The 21834-nt window shown below is 41.6% G+C and overlaps 1 protein-coding gene across 2 annotated transcripts; it reads left to right on the top strand.

Moving 5' to 3' along the window:
* Window positions 1-345: 345 nt before the first annotated feature.
* Window positions 346-21642, top strand: GHITM (growth hormone inducible transmembrane protein). Of its 2 annotated transcripts, none has more exons than XM_080642874.1 (9): window positions 346-482; window positions 1515-1681; window positions 2818-2917; window positions 3991-4102; window positions 5002-5143; window positions 8331-8439; window positions 15507-15695; window positions 16155-16326; window positions 20060-21642. In XM_080642874.1, exons 2-9 carry the CDS (start codon window positions 1550-1552, stop codon window positions 20142-20144), a joined length of 1041 nt encoding a protein of 346 aa, XP_080499000.1. In that variant the 5' UTR covers window positions 346-482; window positions 1515-1549; the 3' UTR covers window positions 20145-21642. The 2 variants fall into 2 exon arrangements, with proteins under 2 accessions (XP_080499000.1, XP_080499001.1); XM_080642875.1 differs by having other exon boundaries at window positions 409-747.
* Window positions 21643-21834: the final 192 nt, after the last annotated feature.

Below are 21834 nucleotides of genomic sequence, written 5' to 3'. Positions count from 1 at the left end.
TAGGCATCAAACCCAAGGAGCCAGTTGGCTCCCGTCAGAAACCGTCACCTTTGACATACTGTTTATACTTTCTTGAGGAGGCACAAAAGGCGACAAGAGCAAAGGATCTGGAGGTAGAATAACTTTTAATTCTCACTCCACGTCTTGCACATGTTGAATAATTTTTGTAACCGCTGCAAGGAAAACCGTTAAGACAAAAACAGAGCTCTGCCCACCGGACTGGGACGTACGCTATTCCTTCTCAACCACCTCGCACTGACCCCGCCCCTCGGCCCAGACACCCTCGGCCCTGGTGCCCGCCCCTCTGTCGCAGATCGTCCTGGGATTGGCTGTCTGTAGTGCGGCCACTTCTCCGGACGTTACGTCACGCCGTGAGCAGGGGAGCTGCGCGCGCCGACGGCGGAGGCGGGTGGACGGGCTGAGTTGCGCGCCTGCGTTTCGCTGCCGGAGGGGCCGTGAGGTTGAAGTGACCCGGAGCTGAGGTGCGGTTCCCCGCTCTGGGCACCCGAGGTCGCCGCGCTCACAGAGTCCGGGTCCGCTGGGGGCGCCGGGTCCACTGGGGGCGCGACGGCGGCGGCTGCGTCACAGCCCGCGGCGCGTCGCCTGTGCCGCCGGCGGTGACCTGTGGCCCGGGCGGCGCGGGGCCTGGGCCTACAGGGCTCGCCCTCGCTGCCTCTCCTCCCTGCTCGGCGAGTGCTGAGTCACCCCGCCGCCCCGCAGAGTAGGGGGTGCCCGCGGCGGTGTTGGGTGCGTGGACGGGGCGAGGCTCCCGCGGGCGCTCGTAGCGGCCCGAGGCTGGGGCGCCCTCTTGGGCGCCTTTAGGGCCAGGATCCGAGTCCCAGGTCCAACTCCCGGGGCCCCTCTCGCTGCAGCGCAGGCAGCCGCCCGTCCTGGGGACAGAGCCCCGCGAGCCGGGCCTCGGGTCGGTGCGGAGCCCGAGAACGTCCCCGCGAGTGCAGGCGGGGCTGGTGCTAGGCTGACAGTGCTGGAACTCGGGGTTCCCAGGGCCGTGCCCGCTCGTGTAACCCCGTGGACGCAGGGCTGGGGGCAGAGCGGGACAGACTCTGAGATGGGCGTTTTTAGCGAGAGTTACGAGCTTTGGGGTGCAGGTTAAAAACACATATTCCTGCGTCCCACCCTGGAGGTTGAATCATTAGGACCAGCAGAGTGAGACTCAGGAATCTACACTTAAAGGTGCATCCCAGGTGGTTTCAATAACTTGAAAATTTTACATCATATTGGAAGAGAAATAATTTTTGGCATGTTTGGCAGAAATATTTGGTTTCTATTAATGTCTTATAACCTTGCAATGCAGTATGACCTTGAAGAGGTACTTGTCTCTTCCTGGTTTTGTAGGATGAATTTCCTGAATTAACAAGGGACAAGTAGAAGTTTAACATTTTAAAAGCTCACTTTAGTCCCTCTTTTCAGCAAAAGATGATTGGCCCCTTCTTGTCTCTGGACCCCTGCCCTTCCTCCCCGGCTCACGGTGGTTTCTGTCTTTGTCTCTCCAGCACCTGCGACCTGCCGGGGAGCCTGGCGCAGCACCATGCTGGCCGCGAGGCTCGTGTGTCTCCGGACGCTGCCGCCCAGGGCCTTCCGCCTGGGCCTTTCCACCAAGGCCGCCCCTGTGCTGAGGGGCCCCATCAGGAAGGATCCCTGGCCCTTAGCCCCCAGCAGGGTAAAGATCACCTGGATGCCTCTAGGGCTGGCTCTCTGCTCCCCATCCAGCTCTCTGCTCCACCATTAGTCATTTACTGGAACAGCTAGCCCTGAAAATGTCCCAGATTAGCTCTTTCTCCCCATTAGTTTTGTATCTTTCTGTTCCATCTTCATCTCATGTGAAAGAGAAAAGGAACTAGAACTTTTTCATTTTTTACAGCTCTTGGTTTCTCATTAAAATAACTAGTGAGGGATGAGAGCTATGGTGTAGCATAGAGATCATGGAGCCTATAGTGAAAAACTTACCCTGGGAATATTACCCAGGACTGCTGACTCCCAACTGCTCGCCCCTGATTGCCCCTAACTGCTTCTGCCTGCCAGCCTGATCACCTCCTAACCACTCCCCTGCCAGCCTGATTGCCCCTAATTGCCCCTAACTGCCTTCCCCTGCAGGCCTAACAGCCCTCCCCTGCAGGCTTGATTGCCCCCAACTGCCCTCCCTTGCAGGCCTGGTCCCTCCCAACTGCCTTCCCCTGCTGGCCATCTTGTGGTGGCCATCTTGTGTGTTGGAGTGATGGTCAATTTGCATATTCTTTTATTAGCTAGGATAGGATATGTCATTTCAACTTTCGTTTAGGAAATAGTAAAATTGGTCAGGTAAGAGAGAAAGCCATTTCCTTAGATAATAGAATCCTCCTGGCATTCAGAGAAGTATACATTTTGAAACGGGAGGTAGATAAGGACATATACAGAATCTAGAAGAGATTTTACCTTTTAAATAGTTTCACTGTTGAAAAGGAGCTAAAATGGAGGTAGTAGTCATTCCTTTGGCTTTGTGTTAAGGAAAGAAACTATTGAGCCCATTTTCCAGATGGAAAAAAAATGTAACTAATAAAGTCTGTAGTTTATGAAATATAAATTCTGAAACTTTAAGAAGTTACGTTATAAAGAATTAGCAAGTCACTTTGAAGATAGAGTACAAATACAATGGGGTCTCCATTTAACATTTAAATTGGCTACCGTACTTTCATAGTGAAAGTACATGCATATAAAGTAACAACTTTATATAGTTTTCTAGTGTAACAAGATCCTGTTTTATCGTTAATGTTCTGTTTTGTTGTGGGTGGTGTATGTCTTTGTTTTCATGTGTATCAGGAATATGCCACCAAGACAAGAATTGGGATCCGGCGTGGGAAAACCGGACAAGAACTCAAGGAAGCAGCATTGGAACCGTCAATGGAAAAAATATTTAAAAGTAGGTGCCTAACCAGATCTTAATAAAAGCCTAGTGTTCAGGGAGGGTCCTATTAACTGGCTGCCCTAGAGGCTTCTCAGAAACTGTACCTTCAGTTCACAGTTTGAAAATCAGCTTTGCAAGTTCAGAAACTAGATTGTTAATCTACCCAAAGCCAGCCAAGGTTCCTTAACCTTGCAAAATGTCAATATATTATGTGGGAGACAGCCCTAATTTGTATCCCTTCGGGTATTTCTGATCAGTAAATTGGCCCTAGAAACCAAATTATATGAATCCTATGGCCGTGGAATAGTAACATTTGTGAACAAATTTAGACTAAAGGGAGTAAGCTGGTCTTCATGAATACCTTTATCCAGTTAGAGTTGATAAGTTGTTTCTTTCTCAATATTAAAAGCAAAAGCACCCTCTCCCTTAATTCAGTGGCATAAACATGGTTCACATTTTTCCTTAACTCCACATAAAGCACCATCTTTGCTACTGTCACTTTAGACACAATGTGATCTAACTCTTATCATTTCTTTCTTATATTTAAAAAAATTATTTTATTGCTTGATTGATTTTAGAGAGAGGGAGGAAGGGGGAGAGAGAGGAAAAAAAAACCACCTCAATTTGTTCTACTTTATATGCACTCATTGGTTGATTCTTGTATGTGCCCTGAACAAGGGTCAACACTCTAACCAACTGAGCTTCCCAGCCAGGCCTCTTTCTCATCTTTGCTTTCTAGTTGTCATGAGAACACACTCCAAACTCTTATGAGTAAAATAACGTATCACAGAAGGCTTCCCACATCTACGGATACATTGCCTCTAATTTTGCTGGAGTGAGATGAAAGGTTAACCAAGTCTGATCCTTTTTGTGCTAATTTTTACACCTATGTTTCAGCAGTGTTCTTACTAGTCCCCTAATTCTAAGGCCATTTCTATATATACTAATTATAGCTATTACAAGGAAGTATGGTGTATAATTTGATTTTCCTCATTTACTCTATAAGTATGGGGAAGGGCTTACTGCCAACATTTTAATTTAGTTAAAACATGACAGTGTTAACCTCCATTTCCTCCTGTGTTCTGCAGTAGATCAGATGGGAAGATGGTTTATTGCTGGAGGGGCTGCTGTTGGCCTTGGTGCATTGTGCTACTATGGCTTGGGAATGTCTAATGAGATTGGAGCAATTGAAAAGGCTGTGTAAGTAAATTGTTCCCTAATAGTTCTAGCCTTAAAGGCTCCAGTTTTCTTCTCATTCTTACCTTTGGCCACTTCGGGAATGTTTTATGTCAAGTCTTCTACTTGTGTAGGAGAAAAATGAATACAGATAGAATCTCTTGTTTCCATGACCTGTATTTATTCAAACCTAAATAAAATTCTTTTTCCAAGGTTATATGTATTCAGGTAAGGAGAAAATGTGTCGCTTTGTATATGAGCCAAATGCTTATGTCTTTTATTAGTATTACTATGGTTGTGTTTATTTTTTAAGCAGATTTATTAAGGCATAATTTATATAAGTTCACCCATTATGAGTATACAATTCAGTGATTCTTGAATGTATAGAGGTTCAACTATCACCACAGCTATTTTAGAACATTCCCATCACCTCGAAAAGATCCCTTATGCTTAATTGTAACCCTTCCATCCCCAGTCCCAGGAAACCATTAATCCACCTTTTGTCTTTGTAGATTTACCTTTTTTGGACATGTAGTCAGAATAAAATCATGCTGTGTGTGGTCCTTTGGGCCTGGATTCTTTCACTTAGCACAATGTTTTTGAAGTTCAGCATTTTGTAGAATGCATATATCTCATTCTTTTTTTTGTGTTTTTTTATTTTAATTTTTTCAAAAATTTCTATCACCATTTATCCCCTCTAGGCCCTCTTCCACCTCCACCCATTACCCCCCCCCCCCCCCCCGCTTTATATGTTTTTTATCATTTACGTTTTATGGTAACTTCAGTGTATGCATCATTTCCGTGATAAATGAGGTGAATAGGATTTAGAGCAGTAACATATTTCCCAAGACCTCCCAGCTAATCTGATTCAACCAAAATTCACATTCAGAATCTTATAAATTAACATTTTCTTTTTTTTACAGAATTTGGCCTCAGTATGTGAAGGATAGAATTCATTCTACCTACATGTACTTAGCAGGAAGCATTGGTTTAACAGCCTTGTCAGCCCTGGCAGTGAGCAGAACTCCTGTTCTCATGAACTTCATGATGAGAGGCTCTTGGGTTGTAAGTCAGCTTGTTTTTGTTTACCTTTTCCACTACGAATCAAAAGATTAGACAAAAAATATTGGGATGGGTGTTAAAGGGAAAGAATACCTTACTAAATTTAACAGGTTTTCGTTCAAATAATACAGGAAATTAGTAGTGCAGCTGAGATAGAGTAAGAAGTACACAGTGAAGTACGTCAGCTATTCTTTGTTGGATATGTATTTTATAGTGGCAAAGGGGTTGGAAACCAAACTTATAGGAATGTCCTATTTATCTAGCAGATAAATATCTACCAAACTGCCTGTATTTTGCATATCTTATAGCAACTTACTAAAATAAAGTGGGATTCCAAACCATCTTAGAGGTCAGTGGGAAATGCATATCACAAAAACCTAACGTTCTATACTATTAAGCAGGCATCCTCAAACTACAGCCTGCGGGCCACATGCGGCCCGCCGAGGACATTTATCCGGCCTCCGGGTGCTGCTGCCTGTCTTGCTTAGCAGCCGACTCGTCCTGGGCCCGCAGTGCGCATAGGAATTTGTTCATAGTTTTTTTTTTTAAACTATAGTCCGGCCCTCCAACGGTCTGAGGGACAGTGAACTGGCCCCCTGTTTAAAAAGTTTGAGGACCCCTGCTATTAAGAGTAGAATAGTGCTACAACTATTCTGAGTTTTCTTGACCCTATATTGAATGAGTGTTTCTTGTGCATTTGTTACTTTACTAGATACCAAAAACTGATTTCAAGTGTGGTGACTATTTTTCTGCTCTCTGGTTGAAGAGATAAACTAGAGTAAGTGGTAAAGAATATACAATAAGAAGTAGAAAGTTTAAAATCAGTTGAAAGATTATTTTTGTCTTGGACTAGTAGGGAAATTCCATGAAGGACAGTTTTATCTCATCAGGGCCTGTCATTTCTTTTTTTAAAATATATTTTATTGATATTTTAGAGAGAGGAAGGGAGAGGGATAGAGAGCTAGAAACATCGATGAGAGAGAAACATCGATCAGCTGCCTCCTGCACACCTCCCACCAAGGATGTGCCCGCAACCAATGTACATGCCCTTGACTGGAATCGAACCCGGGACCCTTGAGTCCGCAGGCCGACGCTCTATCCACTGAGCCAAACCGGTTTCGGCGCCTGTCATTTCTTATTTTAGGAGAGTACAAGGGTAGTCCAAGTTTGCAAAACAGCATGAGCAAAGAAAGCAGTCATTAAAAGTGCCTTTACAATTCCTTAGCATATTTGAGGGCTGGAGTGTGAAGAAGACAGAAAGGGGCTGTGTGATTGGCAAGCTGAGAGGAGTGCCTAAGCAGTGAGAGGCCATTGCAGAGAACTGGAACAGCAAAAGGCTGATGGGTATTGGAGTATGGAGAACTAGTGTGGAAGAGCTGGTGTACTAGCTCTGCCTTTGCAAGATCTGATGATAAGAGTGTGAACTAGAACAATGAGTGTGAGGCTGGACGGGAAGGGAAGATGGGAGAGTCTATGTAATACTTAGAGATGTCCCATGGCAAACCAGTTCTCCACAGGTAGCGCAAACCCATCTAACCTCCAAATCTGTAATATTTCCACAGTATTGTACATTCCAAAAGGAAAAACACTTACAGTAGCATAGCCATGTGGACAGTAAGTATTCTTAGGATATTACTTCTCAGATGGGTGTCATGGATTGCCTAGCCTACAGGTTCTAGAAGACACAGAATAAGCATGTGCATTCTCACCAGGAATGTTAGTTTAATCTGTAGTACGTAATTTACAATAGTGCTTTTTGTAATTAAGCAAGCATGGCTATATGAGGAAGATCAAAATACGCAAAGGAGATTAGCCCCTAAAATGAGACGTTAAAGAAGTTTTGTGCATGGGCTATATTCTCAACTCCCTGTGGGCATTAGATCACTCTCATGTGCTTTTACTCTCGTACTTAAGTAAAAGTTTAGGAAGCAAGACAGATGCTACAGTGGTGAAGATATTTTTTTTTTTTTTGAGGGGTGGGTGTGACATGTCTGTAGACACTGATCACTATACTAAGTGTCTTTGGGACAGAGGAGAGTAATCTGACACCTCTTGGCAGCAAGTGGACCCCACCATAAACCTTCCCAGACAAAGAGGAAGTTCTGAAGTAAGTCAAACAGGAAAAAGTTCTTAGGCACAATGAACAGAATTAAAGAGGCATGAGCCTGAGGCATGTTTGTAGCCCTACTAGTTCTGTGCAGCTGGAGTGGAGACTGGAAAGCTGAAAGGCAAAAAATGTAATTGGATCATGAAGGACCTTAAAAGAAAAAATGTAATTGTGATAAATAACCTGAAAATGCTTTGCACAGAGATGTATGAAGTAGTTTTTAGTAATTGTGCACTGGAAAATGGTAGAATAGAACTCAGCATGTTTTTCTGTTTAATGTGAATGAAAGTAGCAGGTGCCTGTGTGTCAGACAGACAGTGCAGATGAGGCAGGTCTGGAGCATCGCACAGGATTCTTAGCATCTGGAGAAAAGCCTTCCCAACCAGAAGCATTTGCATTCAGTTACAGTTTTTTTTGTTTGTTTGTGTTTTTTTTTAGTAATTGGCCATATAAAATACCTGCTACCTGATTCTGTCCAAAAGCTACAAGTTTACAGTTTTTCCTTTAAATTTCCTGGATATTTGTTATCATCTTTCTTCCATTGCCTATATTTCTTTCTTGTTATATACACAAGGAATCTTTACAAGTCATAACAATGAAAATCTAAGGCAAAGAAAGGGAAGAGGACCAAGTCAGCCAGAAAGTTTGAAGGAAAGAAACAGTCTTATTTCTCCTCTTTTCCATGTGCTTTTATTTTTTCAGGTTTCTTTTAGCAAGTGTGATGTATATATTTTAATTGTTATATCTTGACTAATATTTTTAAATGCTATTAGTGCTATGCTAAAATGTAATTTAAGATAATAATTCTGGGACTTTTAAAGAGATTTTGTGAAACCTATGTCTAAAAAGAATAAAGTTTTTAAAAGATGACGTTATTATTCAAAGCTTAACTCATTCACTTAAAACTGTCTGCAAATTTAAGGGCGCTGGCGCTCTTGTAACTTGGCCAAATGGAAATAAAGGCCTTTAATGTGTTGGGAAAACATGGTTTCTTGGAAAGACTAACTGAAAATTAGAACTTGTGTGCTTCTACTTTGTTGTTGTATAAGGAAAGATTTTTCTTAGTAATATGTGTTCTTTCAGACAATTGGTGCAACCTTTGCAGCCATGATTGGAGCTGGAATGCTGGTACAATCAATACCTTATGACCGGAGCCCAGGCTCAAAGCATCTTGCTTGGTTACTGCATTCTGGTATGTTCTAGTTTTCAGTTGTTATTAAATAAATCTTGAATACTACCTTTTAGGTGGCTTTTCACAATCACATGCTTTGTACATAATTTAGTTAAGCTTTATGTTTAGAAAACACTTGTAATTTTCTACTTACTACTGTTTATATACTAAGACCATGGACATCCCCAGTACTACCCTTGCCTCCTGTATAGTCTAGTACAGTGGTCGGCAAACTGCGGCTCACAAGCCACATGCGGCTCTTTGGCCCCTTGAGTTTTTAGCAAAGGCCAGCTTAGGAGTACCCTGAATAAGTTAATAACAATGTACCTATCTATATAGTTTTAAGTTTAAAAAATTTGGCTCTCAAAAGAAATTTCAATCGTTGTACTGTTGATATTTGGCTCTGTTGACTAATGAGTTTGCTGACCACTGGTCTAGTACATGCAGAGATTTTCTTTTTTGTGTTTCATCTAATACCAGGAGGATTTCAGACCTGATACCCATCACTTAAGAATTGTTTATATTGTGTATCTTTAAAAAAATTAAAATGGTGAAAAGAAGACGGAGATAAGACATGTGACAGAGTAGGAGAGGAGGTTTTTGCAGTGCAGTATTTCAAGAAAGCAGTCAAAAAAATGTTTGGAAATACATGTTTGCGTCTGATGCGTTTAGGACAGTTCTTGGCACAAGGTAACATTGGGCAGGGCAAAGGCTGTCAGCCCTGCTATTGCAGAGCAGTTTTCATATCCTTGTAGGTATATGCTGTGGATTTTTTCTTAATTGTTGCAAGACAAATATTTGAAAGTTCAGACGAACTTTTCTACAAGTTTCCTGGCATAGTTTGTTTCTAGGTTGAATAAAGAACCAACCAGACCGAGAAACAAAAATGCTTCTTTGGTGCATGTTCTCTACCGCAATACAAGACATTTTATAAGCATTTCCCTGAAACTTCAGGGAGACGGACTCAGAAGTGTTCTAGCATGGTTAGTAAATGGAAACCAGGTTTTTGGCACTCAGTAACAACTTGGGGTGAAATATGTCATTTATGTTATTCATATGCTATCTTTATTTTGGTAACTATGAGACGGCATGATTTCCCAACCTTGTTTTCAAGTCTCTTGGGTGTTAGGTTATTCAATCATAGATGTTCTCCCTGGAGATTTGCAGGACAAATCACTGGTTGGGAGGGAGATGGTCCCTTTTCTTCTATTACCAATGACTTGCTTTTAAGAAAAAAAAATATTTAGAATAATAGAATGTGCATTTGTTAATAAGACTTTCATTGAATCACCAAAATTCTCGCCATCTGAATTTTCACATTTACATTTATGTTTCTAAATCTCTTGGCTACTGAGTAGTTTTGCACCTGTTTCCCATTTTAGACAATGAGTTCTTTGAGAAAACAGGGTTAGTGTCTTTTTATCTCTGATAAATAGGCAGGAGGCAGCCAATCAGTGATTCTCATTGATTTCTTCCTCTCTCCCCTCTAACTCTCTCTCCCTCTCCCCTCTATCCTTAGTCTCTTAAGTCACCTGTTGAATTGAATTAAGCATTTCTACCTGCTTTGCTTATAAAACCCCTTTTAATCTGATGTCATTGTAGCATATAAATTACTTGGGTTAGTATTTTATGTGTGTTGTGGGAGTGGGGTCCTTAAGACCACTAATTCACTCAGCAATTGATTAGTATTCAGAGGTGAGGTTTATTACAATGAAAGGATGCACAACTGAATCAGCAAGGGTAAAAGATACAGGCAGAGTCTGGATGGAAAAATACACAATCTTTCTTTTTTTTTAAAATATATTTTATTGATATTTTACAGAGAGGAAGGGAGAGGAATAGAGAGCTAGAAACATCGATGAGAGAGAAATATCGATCAGCTGCCTCCTGCACACCTCCCACTGGGGATGTGCCCGCAACCAAGGTACATGCCCTTGACCGGAATCGAACCCGGGACCTTTTAGTCCGCAGGCCGACGCTCTATTCACTGAGCCAAACCGGTTTTGGCAATACACAATCTTTCAATGCTCTCCTTCCTGTGGGGGAAAAGATACAGGCAGAGTCTGGAGTTGGAGAAATACACAATCTTTCAATGCTCTCCTTCCTGTGGGGGCACACCAAGAATGAGGAAAGAGGAGCAACGTGTAGTTTTTCTGCCCAGGGAAGCCAGTAGAGACTCAGTGTCCAAGGTTTTAATTTTAGTTTATTTATTTGTAAATATATATTTATTGATTTCAGAGAGAACGGGAGAGGGAGAGATAGAAATATCAATGATGAGAGAGAATCACTGATTGGCTGTCTCCTGCATGCCCCACACTGGGAATTAAGCCCAAAACCCAGACCTGTGCCCTGACCAGGAATCAAACTGTCACCTCCTGGTTCATAGGTTGATCAACTCAACCACTGAGCCAGGCAGGCCAGGCCCAAGGTTTTTATTGAAAGCTAATCATGTAGGCAACCTCCTAGCAACTATCAAAAACCAGACTCCCTGCCTTGGCTGGTGTGCTCAGTGATTGGAGTGTCAGCCTGCACACCAAGGGTCACAGTTTTGATTTCCGATCAAGGGCATGTACCTGGGTTCAGGTTCAATCCTTAGATCCCTAGGCCCAGTCAGGGCACGTGTGGGAGGCAACCAATCAATGTGTCTCTCTCACATTGATGTTTCTTTCTCCCTTTCTCTCTCCCCTCTGTCCTCCTTTCCACTCTATTAAAAAAAAAAAAAAAAAAAAGTCAATGTAAAAATATCTTCAGGTGAGGATTAACCACAAAAACAAAAAAACCAAACCAGACTCCCTGAAGGAAAGCAGGTCTTTAGCATAACTCAAGTGTTTGCACCAGTAGCCTAACGTTGTCAGTTAGAGAGCTGTCCAAGTACCAGGTTCTCAGATAAGAGGCAGGACTAACCTGGCAAGCAGGCCTTTGTAAAGACAGCCCTAGGCCTGCTATGTTAACCCAGGGCTGCACAGTATGATGGCCAATTTCTTTTTTGTTTTAATTGTTGTGGCTCAAAATTTATTTTATTCTTCATAAACATCTTAGGAAGCTGGGTAGATACTAGCATATTCATATTGTATAATTGAGGAAACTGAGGCTGGGTGAGACACACACCAGGAAGCACCAAAGTCAAGATTGGCACTCCAACTTTGTTTTTTCAAGTCCTGCACTATGCCCATTTATTATTCACTGGCATGATTGAGATGGGACCCAGAGAGGGTTTGGATGATTCAAGGACAACTACTCAGCATCAAAAGGACATCAAAGCTGACATTTTTTATCCAGATGTTTAGTACACCAGTGGTCTCAGTCAGGACCAAGTGATACTTAGCAGGCATTACTGAAATGCTCATTGAAAAACTATTCTAATTGTGTTATTCCCCCAACTTTATTGAGATGTAATTGACACATAATATTGTATAAGTTGAAGGTTTGCAACATGTTGATTTGATACATGTATGCATTGCAGAATTATTACCACCATGGCATTAAATAACACCTCCACCCCATATTTGCCATTTCTTTTTTTCTAGTGGGAATATTTAAGATTTACTTTCTTAGCAACATTCAAGTGTATGATGCAGTATTATTAGCTATAATCTCTGTCAAAAATTCAGAACAAGTAAAATCAGTGAATTACTGAAATAGTAATTAGTAAAAGTTAATAGTACACACACCAAAATGACAGTCTGCAAACTGGGAGCACTTAACCAGAAATATGGAATGAGGCTCAGGTATCTATACTAATAAAAGCCTATGTGGTCCTTGTGCCCTCGCGTGACGCCCTCACATCATCACAAGATGGTCGGCAGGTGAGGGCAGTTGTGGGCGACCAGGCTGGCAGGGGAGGGCAGTTGGGGGCAACCAGGCAAGCAGGGGAGGACAGTTGGAGGTGACCAGGCCTGCAGGGGAGGGCAGTTGGGGGCGACCAGGCCTGCAGGGGAGGGCTGTTGGAGCTGACCAGGCCTGCAGGGGAGGGCAGTTGGGGGCGACCAGGCCTGCAGGGGAGGGCAGTTGGGGGCGACCAGGCCTGCAGGGGAGGGCAGTTGGGGGCGAGATCAGGCCGGCAGGGGAGGGCAGTTGGGGGCGATTGGGCCAGCAGGGGAGCAGTTAGGTGTCAACCAGGCCAGCAGGGGAGCGGTTATGGGGCGATCAGGCTGGCAGGCAGAAGCGGTTAGGAGCCAGAAGTCCCAGATTGTGAGAGGGATGCCTGACTGCCGGCAGTTGGATATCCCCCGAGGGGTCCCAGATTGGAGAGGGTGCAGGCCAGGCTGAGGGACACCCCCCTCCCGTGCACGAATTTTGTGCACTGGGCCTCTAGTCCTATATAATAAAAGGCTAATATGCAAATTGACTGGATAGTGGAACAACTGGTCGCTATGACGTGTGCTGACCCCCAGGGGGCAGACGCTCAATGCAGGAGCTGCCCCCTGCTGGTCAGTGTGCTCCCACGGGGAATGCCACTCAGGCAGAAGCCCTGAGCCAGGCTCATGGCTGGCAAGCACAGGGACTGTGGTGGGGGCCTCTCCCGCCTCTGCAGCAGTGCTTAGAAAATCCGACTTACGTGGGGAGCGGGCCTAAGCCATCATTTGGACATCCCCCGAGGGCACGAATTTCATGCACAAGGCCTCTAGTATTATTATAAAGCAACTTATATAGTGAGAAAGCAGTGGCTGTTCGTTCTTCACAGGGATTGGTTATAATAGAATTTTCTGCGGTTACCTCATATCAACCTTGGGAAACAGTTCACATTTTGTTAATAACTTCCAGAGGCATAAGCAAGAAATGACCTAGGTCAGGTTAATCTTATAAAATAAACTAAATTGTGCTTTGTTTTTATGACTAAACTGGTTTTGTCTGCCCAGGGAACGTTCACATCTAGTCTCCATTTGTTTATTTTAATGTCACCATGCTGTACATTAAATCCTCAAACTTGTTAATCTTAGAACTGGAAGTTCATATTTTTGACCAATATCTCCCCACTTCCCCCATTTCTCCTGCCCCCCGCCCCCCCAAACCCCGCAAACACCTGGTAACCACCAGTATAATCTCTGTTTCTCTGAGTTTGACTCTTGGATTCCACATATAAGTGAGATAATACGGTATTTTTCTTTCTCTGTCTGACTTATTTCACTTCGCATATTGCTTTCAAGGTCCATGTATGTTGACAAAAATGGCAAAATTTTATTTTTTATGACTGAATAATATTCCATTGTATATATCTATATATATGTTTTTACCCATTTATCCATTGATGGACACCTAGGTTTTTAAATCTTGATTATTGTGAATAATGCTGCAATGAATATGGAAATGTAGCTATTTCTCTGAGATCCTGATTTTAATTTCTTTTGATATAAACCCAGAAGTGGGATTGCTGGATCATATGGTAGTTCTGGCAATAATTTTTTTGAAGAACCTCCACACTTGTTTTCTACAGTGGTTGAACCAATTTGCTGAATGCCAGTTTTCATTCACAATAATAATGCGCTATCCTTGTTAGTTTTATAATTGATTTGTCCTTAAGCAGCAAACAGCTATAACTCAGATTTTTATCAGAAAGTGTCATTGAAAAATCTCTGAATGGTCTATTTAAAAGTTTTGATAAAAATTTTGCTATCAGCCAAAACCGGTTTGGCTCAGTGGATAGAGTGTCGGCCTGCGGACTGAAGGTCCCAGGTTCGACTCCGGTCAAGGGCATGTACCTTGGTTGTGGGCGCATCCCCAGTGGAGGGTGTGCAGGAGGCAGCTGATCGATGTTTCTCTCATCGATGTTTCTAACTCTCTATCCCTCTTCCTTCCTCTCTGTAAAAAATCAGTAAAATATATTTTAAAAAAAATTTGCTATCAAATGTAAAACTGATGGAAATCCTAACAGAAATATTATACAGAATTTTTATTTAGCATCTTTTCCTAGAGCAAAAAATATTTAAGTTATTCATCATGAAATACAATTAATTACCTTACTACTTGACCTAGAAATGTTATTCTCACAAAAGAAACACTAGTATTGAAATTTTAGTATGAAGACAGCTCTGTGCCTATTCTATGAGTTAAACCAGTTTAATGTTTAAGAAAAGGGTAACTTGTTCTCACCATTGAAATAATGCCTTATCTAAGATTTATTTGTTTATTTACTTATTTTTGGTTAATTCTCACCTGAGGATATTTTTTCCATTGATTTTTAGAGAGGATGTTAGCAGGGAGGGGCGAGAAACATTGATGCGAGAGAGACACATTGATAGGTAGCCTCCTGCACATGCGGGCCTGCAACCCAAGTACATGCCTATACCAGGAATTGAACCCGGACCCTTCAGTCTGAGGGCCAAGGGTCTTACCACTGAGCCAAACTGGTTAGGGCAAGATTTTTCAGTTGAATTCTAATTACTTGGTTAATTATATCGATAACTTTCACTGTAATTTTTATGAGGCTGTTTATAAATATCTGACAACAAATAACTTTTTACAAGTTATGATTACGTTCCTTATTACACAGTGTAACAGCAGTGTCCTTGAAGTTTCTACATTTTAAAAAAAATACGTATTTTTTATTGATTTTAGAGAGGAGGCGAGAGGGAGAAAGAGAAAGAAACATCAATGATGAAAGAGAACTATTGATCAGCTGCCTCCTGCATGTCCCCTACTGGGGATCGAGCCCGCAACCTGGGCATGTGCCCTGACCGGGAATTGAACTGTGACCTCCTGGTTCATAGGTCAACACTCAACCCTGAGCTACATTTAAGATTAGCATAATATACTCACTTTCTCATCGTACTTTGTTTAAGACTAAAGTTGGGTTTGAATCCAAAAAATTAAACTACAGCACAGAATTTGACAGTCACTAAAAATGTAGGTTAGTGTTTGTACTTGTGACTTGTGGCTGTTTGACTAGGAATAATGCTGCTATTGTGATTTTAGAATCTGGATAGCCCCAAGTTTTGGTTGTAGGATTTTGGGGGTAGTGTTACCTAAATAAGGGGAAGGCTTTTTGTATCGTACTGTTTAACATAAGGTAAAATAGGTTCAAAGGGCATGTTAGAAGTGGCATTTTCCCTTTGGTTGTTTAGTAAAAAGTAACCACTTGCTTTCTCCAGGTGTGATGGGCGCAGTGGTGGCTCCTCTGACGATATTAGGGGGGCCTCTTCTAATCAGAGCTGCGTGGTACACGGCAGGCGTCGTAGGTGGCCTCTCCACTGTGGCCATGTGTGCACCCAGTGAGAAGTTTCTGAACATGGGAGCACCCCTGGGAGTGGGCCTGGGCCTCGTCTTTGTGTCCTCACTGGGTAAGCCACTGTGCTTTGACAGTTGGTTCTTGGTTCATGATGTACCAAAATCATCTTAGGTACTCAGGTTTCCTACTGGAAGGAAAAATATTTAGTCATTTTTAAAAGTTGTTTAAAAGATCTGTGCTAATTAGACTGGATTTTCTTATTTGGCATCATAGCAAATCATTACTATTGGTTTACCAAATGCATCTAAAATGGCAAAGTTGGTCTGCAGAACATGAGCATTGCTCTGATGCAAGAGCCTTCCTGTAATGTGGGTAAGCCACCCTTTGCAGAAATGAGTATCATGGGTTTTGAATTGAATGTATATAAAATCAGACCGTGCTTATAACAGAGATGCTTTTTTTATCTGTTCAGTATACCAAAGAAAAATTTTAAAAATAGCATTAACTATATATTCAGTTAGAGAAAAGTCCCTTTTTTAAAAAAAAACCTTTTTCCCCATTTTGATTTCAGGATCTATGTTTCTTCCACCTACCACTGTGGCTGGTGCCACTCTGTACTCTGTGGCAATTTATGGTGGATTAGCTCTTTTCAGCATGTTCCTTCTGTATGACACGCAGAAAGTCATCAAGCGTGCAGAAATAGTGCCAGTATATGGAGTTCAAAAATATGATCCCATCAATTCGTAAGTAGCCTTTTAATGTCTTTGTTATATAAAGACATTTGTTTTATTTTGTCCTATTTTGTTTTATGATTATACTAGAGGCCTGGTGCACGAAATTCGTGCACGGGGGAGGGGGCGGGTTGTTCCTAGGCCCAGCTTGCACCCTCTCCAATCTGGGATCCCTCTCACAATCCAGGACTGCTGGCTCCCAACCACTCGCCTGCCTGCCTACCTGATTGTCCCTAACCACTTCTGCCTACCAGCCTGATCGACGCCTAACTGCTCCCCTACCGGCCCGATTGCCCCTAACCGCCCTCCCCTGCTGGCCCGATTGCCCCTAACTGCCCTCCCCTGCAGGCCTGGTCGCTCCCAACTGCCCTCCCCTGCAGGCCTGGTTACCCCTAACTGCCCTCCCTTGCCGGCCCGGTCACCTCTAACTGCCCTCCCCTGCTGGTCTGATCACCCACAACTGCCCTCCCCTGCTGGCCTTCTTGTGGCGCCCATTTTGTGTGTGATGGTCAATTTGCATATTACCTCTTTATGATATAGGATAGGATTAGTTTCTTAGGACTGCCATAACAAACTGTACAAACTGGGTGGTTTGAAACAAGAGAAATGTATTCTCTCACAATTGTAGAAGCTAGAAGTCTCAAATCAAGGTGTCATCAGCGTTGGTACCTTCAGAGGCCTCTGTGGCAGAATCTGTTCCTTGCCGCTCCTACCGTCTTGGCAGAGCCAGCATTCCATTTGTAGATACATCACTCTGATCTCTACCTCTGTCTGCACGTGGCATTCTTCCTGTCCCTGTCTGTTGCTGTCACTTCTCTTCTTACGAGAACGGAAGTCATATATGATTAAGGCCCACCCTACTCCAGTATTCATCTCAACTCACATCTTAATTATATTCGCAAAGATCCAGTTCCCAAATAGGGTCACATTCACAGATAACCAAGGATTAGGACTTGGACATACCTTTTGATTTCAACCCACAACAATGGCTTTGTCAAATTTTACTATTTCTATTGCTGTTTGGTCTATTCTTTCTCTAGTAAGCTGTGTATCCATAGAAATTTTATTCTATTGCAACTAAGTAATATTTAGGTATTCAGTTAATTCAGAATAATTAGCCTATGGTGTTCTTGTTGGTCAATTACTTTTAATATTTAACAGACTTTAGAACTAAAGAAAAGATGTATTTGTTGGGTATTCATTGGAAAGTGTAAGTAATTGACTTGAAATGTTTAATCAAAAAGACTTTTACTAAAAATTGGAAATACCTTAGTATGAAAATTTCATTTTGGAGATATTTAAATTTAACTGGTATTAAGTGTTATATAATAATGCTTTTTTCCTTTTCTCCACCAAAGTAGGTTATTTTATTAAACAATTTTCTTGAGTTTCATGGTGTTACCACATATTTTTAAAGTAACTTATTTTTTTTTTTAATATTTTTTTATTGATTTCAGAGACAAAGGGAGAGAGAGAAATATCAATGATGAGAATCATTGGTAGGCTGCCTCTTACATGCCCTTTCCTCCCACCCCCGGGGGTTTGAGCCGGCAACCTGGGCATGTGGCCCTGACTGGGAATCGTAACAGTGACCTCCTGGTTCATAGGTTGACACTCAACCACTAAGCCATGGCAGCTGGGCTACAGCAATTTCTTTTTCTTTTATTTTAAGTTATATTTATTGGAGTGATACTGGTTAATAAGATCATTATAGACTTCAAGTGTATATTTTTATAATCCACTAGAGGCCCGGTGCATGAAATTCGTGCACTCTGGGGGGGGGGTGGTCCCTCAGCCCGGCCTGCATCCTCTCGCAGTCCAGGAGCCCTCGGGGGATGTCCGACTAGCAGCTTAGGCCCACTTCCTGTGAGTCTGGCTTCCGGCTGAGTGGCATGCCCCCTGTGGGAGCACACGGTCTTGCCGCCGTTCGGTCGATTTGCATATTAGCCTTTTATTATATAGGATGATCTGTTTATTGAGTGGTGTGCCCACCATGCAAAGTCAAATCATCTTCCGTCACCATATACTTGGCCCCTTTACTTTCTGCCCCCCTCTGGTAATCACCATCCTATTGTCTGTCTGTCTCTGAGTTTCAGTTTTATATCCCACATATTAGTGAAATCACATGTTTCTTAGCTTTTTCTGACTGGTTTATTTCGCTTAGCATGATATTCTCAAGGTCTGTCCATGTTGTCGCACACAGTATTACACCTTTTCTTATGGTTGAATAGAATCTTATTGTGTACCACATCTTTACCAAAAGACACGTTGGTTGTCTTCATGTCTTGGCCACCATGAATAATGCTGCAGGGAACATAGGGGTGCATATATCTTTGTGAATAAATGTTTCAGAGTTTTTCAGGTAGATGTTGCTGCATCATATGGTAACTATTCTTAATTTTTTGAGGAATTGCTATAATGTTTTGCATAGTGACTGCATTCCCACCAGCAGTGAATGAGGGTTCCTTTTCCTTCACAACCTCTCCAACACTTGTTATTACTTGTCTTGTTGTTAATAGCCATTCTAACAGGTGTGAGGTGGTATCTCATTATAGTTTGGATTTGCATTTCGCTAATAGTGAAGTTGAATCTTCTTTCATATATCTGTTGGCTGCTTATATGTCTTCTTGGGAGAGATGTTTGTTAAGATCCTTTGCCCATTTTTCAATTAGATTTTTTGTCTCGTGTCCCCATGTACAAAAGTTAATTCAGAGTGGATTAAGATCTAAATACAAGATCTGAGCCAAAACCGGTTTTAGCTCAGTGGATAGAGCGTCGGCCTGCGGACTGAAGGGTCCCGGGTTCGATTCCGGTCAAGGGCATGTACCTTGGTTGCGGGCACATCCCCAGTGGGAGGTGTGCAGGAGGCAGCTGATCGATGTTTCTCTCTCATCGATGTTTCTAACTCTCTATTCCTCTCCCTTCCTCTCTGTAAAATATCAATAAAATATATTTTTAAATACAAGATCTGAAACAATAAAGTACATAGAAGACGACATGGGTACTAAATTTATAGACCTTGGTCATAGAGAACATATTAGGAATTTGACCCCAAAGGCAAGGGAAGGAAAGGCAAAAATAAATGAATGGGACTATATCAAACTAAAAAGCTTCTGCACAGCAAAAGAAACTGCTGACAAAACAAAAAGGCAACGAATAGAATGGGGAATGATATTTGCAAAGAACAGTTCCAACAAGGGGTTAATATCCAAAATATATAAAGAACTCATACAACTCAATTTATTTGTCTTTTTTTAATACTAAAACTGTAATGATGGTTTTTAAAATGCTGCTATAATGCTTATAGATTCATAACAGTTTCTTAGGATGAAGGGGGAGTAGGGCCTTAAGGAGAGGGTATATTATATTTTAAAATGCCAGACTTGTGTCTAACACATTTTTGTAAAGGTGTTTCTTTGGTTTTGTTTTGATTCGTATTGTCTAGCACCCATTCCTCCCCTCCCCCCATGTCCCCCATCAAGATATTATACTTAGAGTGTTAGAGGATAGAATAATGATTTTTAAACTGCTCATTGCTATTTAAAAGATTAATCTGCCAGAAGAAAATCTTGACTATTATCTTGTCGAGGACTTCCTTAGTTGGCATATCTTGTTTTAAAATTTCCATCTTACATACCTAAGATAAATAATCAGTATTGCTTTTTCTTCTTTTCTAGATTAAGAAATAGTTTTTATCATTGTTATTAGAATTACATACTTAAACGGGTGTTATTTTTTTTTCTAGGATGCTGGGAATCTACATGGATACATTAAATATATTTATGCGAGTTGCCACTATTCTAGCAACTGGAAACAGCAGAAAGAAATGAAGTGACTCCGCTTCTGACATCGTTAGTGCATCAGGTTCCTGGCTTGTCTAATAGGGCAGGTATTCATTAAATAGTTTGTTAAAGCAGCTTTTGTTGAAGTTTAGAAGATAAGAACTTGTCATCATGTTTGAAATGTCCCAGTAATGTGATCCTTCAGGTCTGCTTTTTCTTCTGGAGAATAAATTCAGTAGTTCTCTGCCAGATAAGCACACACGTGTTTAGTTCTCATTTTTGAATAATTCTGAAATGTTTTAATGAACGTGAAAACTGAGGTTTGTGTTTGAGAATTTAAGTGTTTTATCTTAAATTTTGTTTTGTTAAGTAAAAATTAGCAAACTTGTGTTTACCTGTTTAGATTTTGAAATGCAGAATATTAACAAGTAATGTCATGAGTGGCATGGAGATTTGGTAAAGGGACCAGAAAGAAATAAAGGGTCACCTGCAACCTTCCTTTGACTACTGGCTTTAGGACTTGCTATTTGGAAACAAGTGATCACTTTAACGTTTGTCTCCTGAACTTACCGAAAGCATTGAGCACAAAACAAAGGCGTAGGTAATATCATTGCCTGCTGTTCCTTTTTAAGCCTCTTTCCAGCGTAGATGTGACCATATTGGCTTCTCATTGTTTGACATTGTTAGGACACACCAGAATGTAATCATAAAGAATTCCTGGTATAAAATACGTGTATGTGCTTTATTTTTGAATATTCTAGAACAAAATATTCCTTAAAATACTTCCTCAGGATAAAATATTCAAAGTATACAAACAATTGCTGAATATTTTGCATATTTATTGAAATGTTTAAATATATTTTATCAATTTTTTTTTTTTACAGAGAGGAAGGGAGAGGGATAGAGAGTTAGAAACATCGATGAGAGAGAAACATCCATCAGCTGCCTCTTGCACACCCCCCACTGGGGATGTGCCCGCAACCAGGGTACATGCCCTTGACCGGAATCGAACCCGGGACCCTTCATTCAGCAGGCCGACGCTCTATCCACTGAGCCAAACCGGTTAGGGCTATTGAAATGTTTAGTAGAATACATGCTTGTTTTTTTCACCTCTTCAACTTTTGAAGCTTTATTAGAATAACCTGTTTGTGGTTTACACTATGAAGGCAGTTTTTCTCCTGAGACTTGATTTCTCGTGTTCCCTCTCAGATGAAGCACTAAAAGAAGGAAAGCAAAGCTACTCTTTCTTCATGGAGTACATCAGTCAGAATTGTAATGGGCAGAATGCTTCCTGAGAGTGTCCTCTAGCAGAATTTTCCTTCTCTCCTTCATAGACTGTTCCTTAACTCTCTTGTGACATTTATAAATGTTTGAGAACAATAGAGTTATTTTTGGAAGTTCTTAATGAATGAAATGAGTATGTATAATTATTGAAATGATTGGTGTTTTTGACAAGAATTTATTACAGTAATCCAGAAAAAAATATTCTAACCACATCAAGTTACCGAGGATGCTTATTTTGGAAATATTAAAGGTTCCAGCCAGATGGTGATTGGTCTGTAATTTTTCCATCTGAACCATATGCATATTTTTTGAATAGGGCATTTGTTCAAGAAAGCGGCTTATTCTCTTCCCATTATAGTATATATAGTGCAGTGTGATTATGACCATGTACTGACAGCTGGACTGCCTTTATTTGAACCCCAACTCTTCCACTTCTTATGTGACCTAGGCATTA

Source organism: Plecotus auritus, assembly GCF_963455305.1.
Source record: "Plecotus auritus genome assembly, chromosome: 9".
NCBI classification, from domain to species: Eukaryota; Metazoa; Chordata; class Mammalia; order Chiroptera; family Vespertilionidae; genus Plecotus; species Plecotus auritus.
Note: the sequence above shows the minus strand (reverse complement) of the source record. Positions and strands in the feature narration are given on the sequence as shown.

What these genes read in the sequence shown, in the direction of transcription:
- GHITM (XM_080642874.1), top strand. Translation starts at nt 1,550, where the DNA reads ATGCTGGCCGCGAGGCTCGTGTGTCTCCGGACGCTGCCGCCCAGGGCC. An exon ending in GGCCCTTAGCCCCCAGCAGG is followed by an intron (nt 1,682 to 2,817) that starts GTAAAGATCACC and finishes CATGTGTATCAG; the next exon opens with GAATATGCCACCAAGACAAG. An exon ending in GGAGCAATTGAAAAGGCTGT is followed by an intron (nt 4,103 to 5,001) that starts GTAAGTAAATTG and finishes TTTTTTTTACAG; the next exon opens with AATTTGGCCTCAGTATGTGA.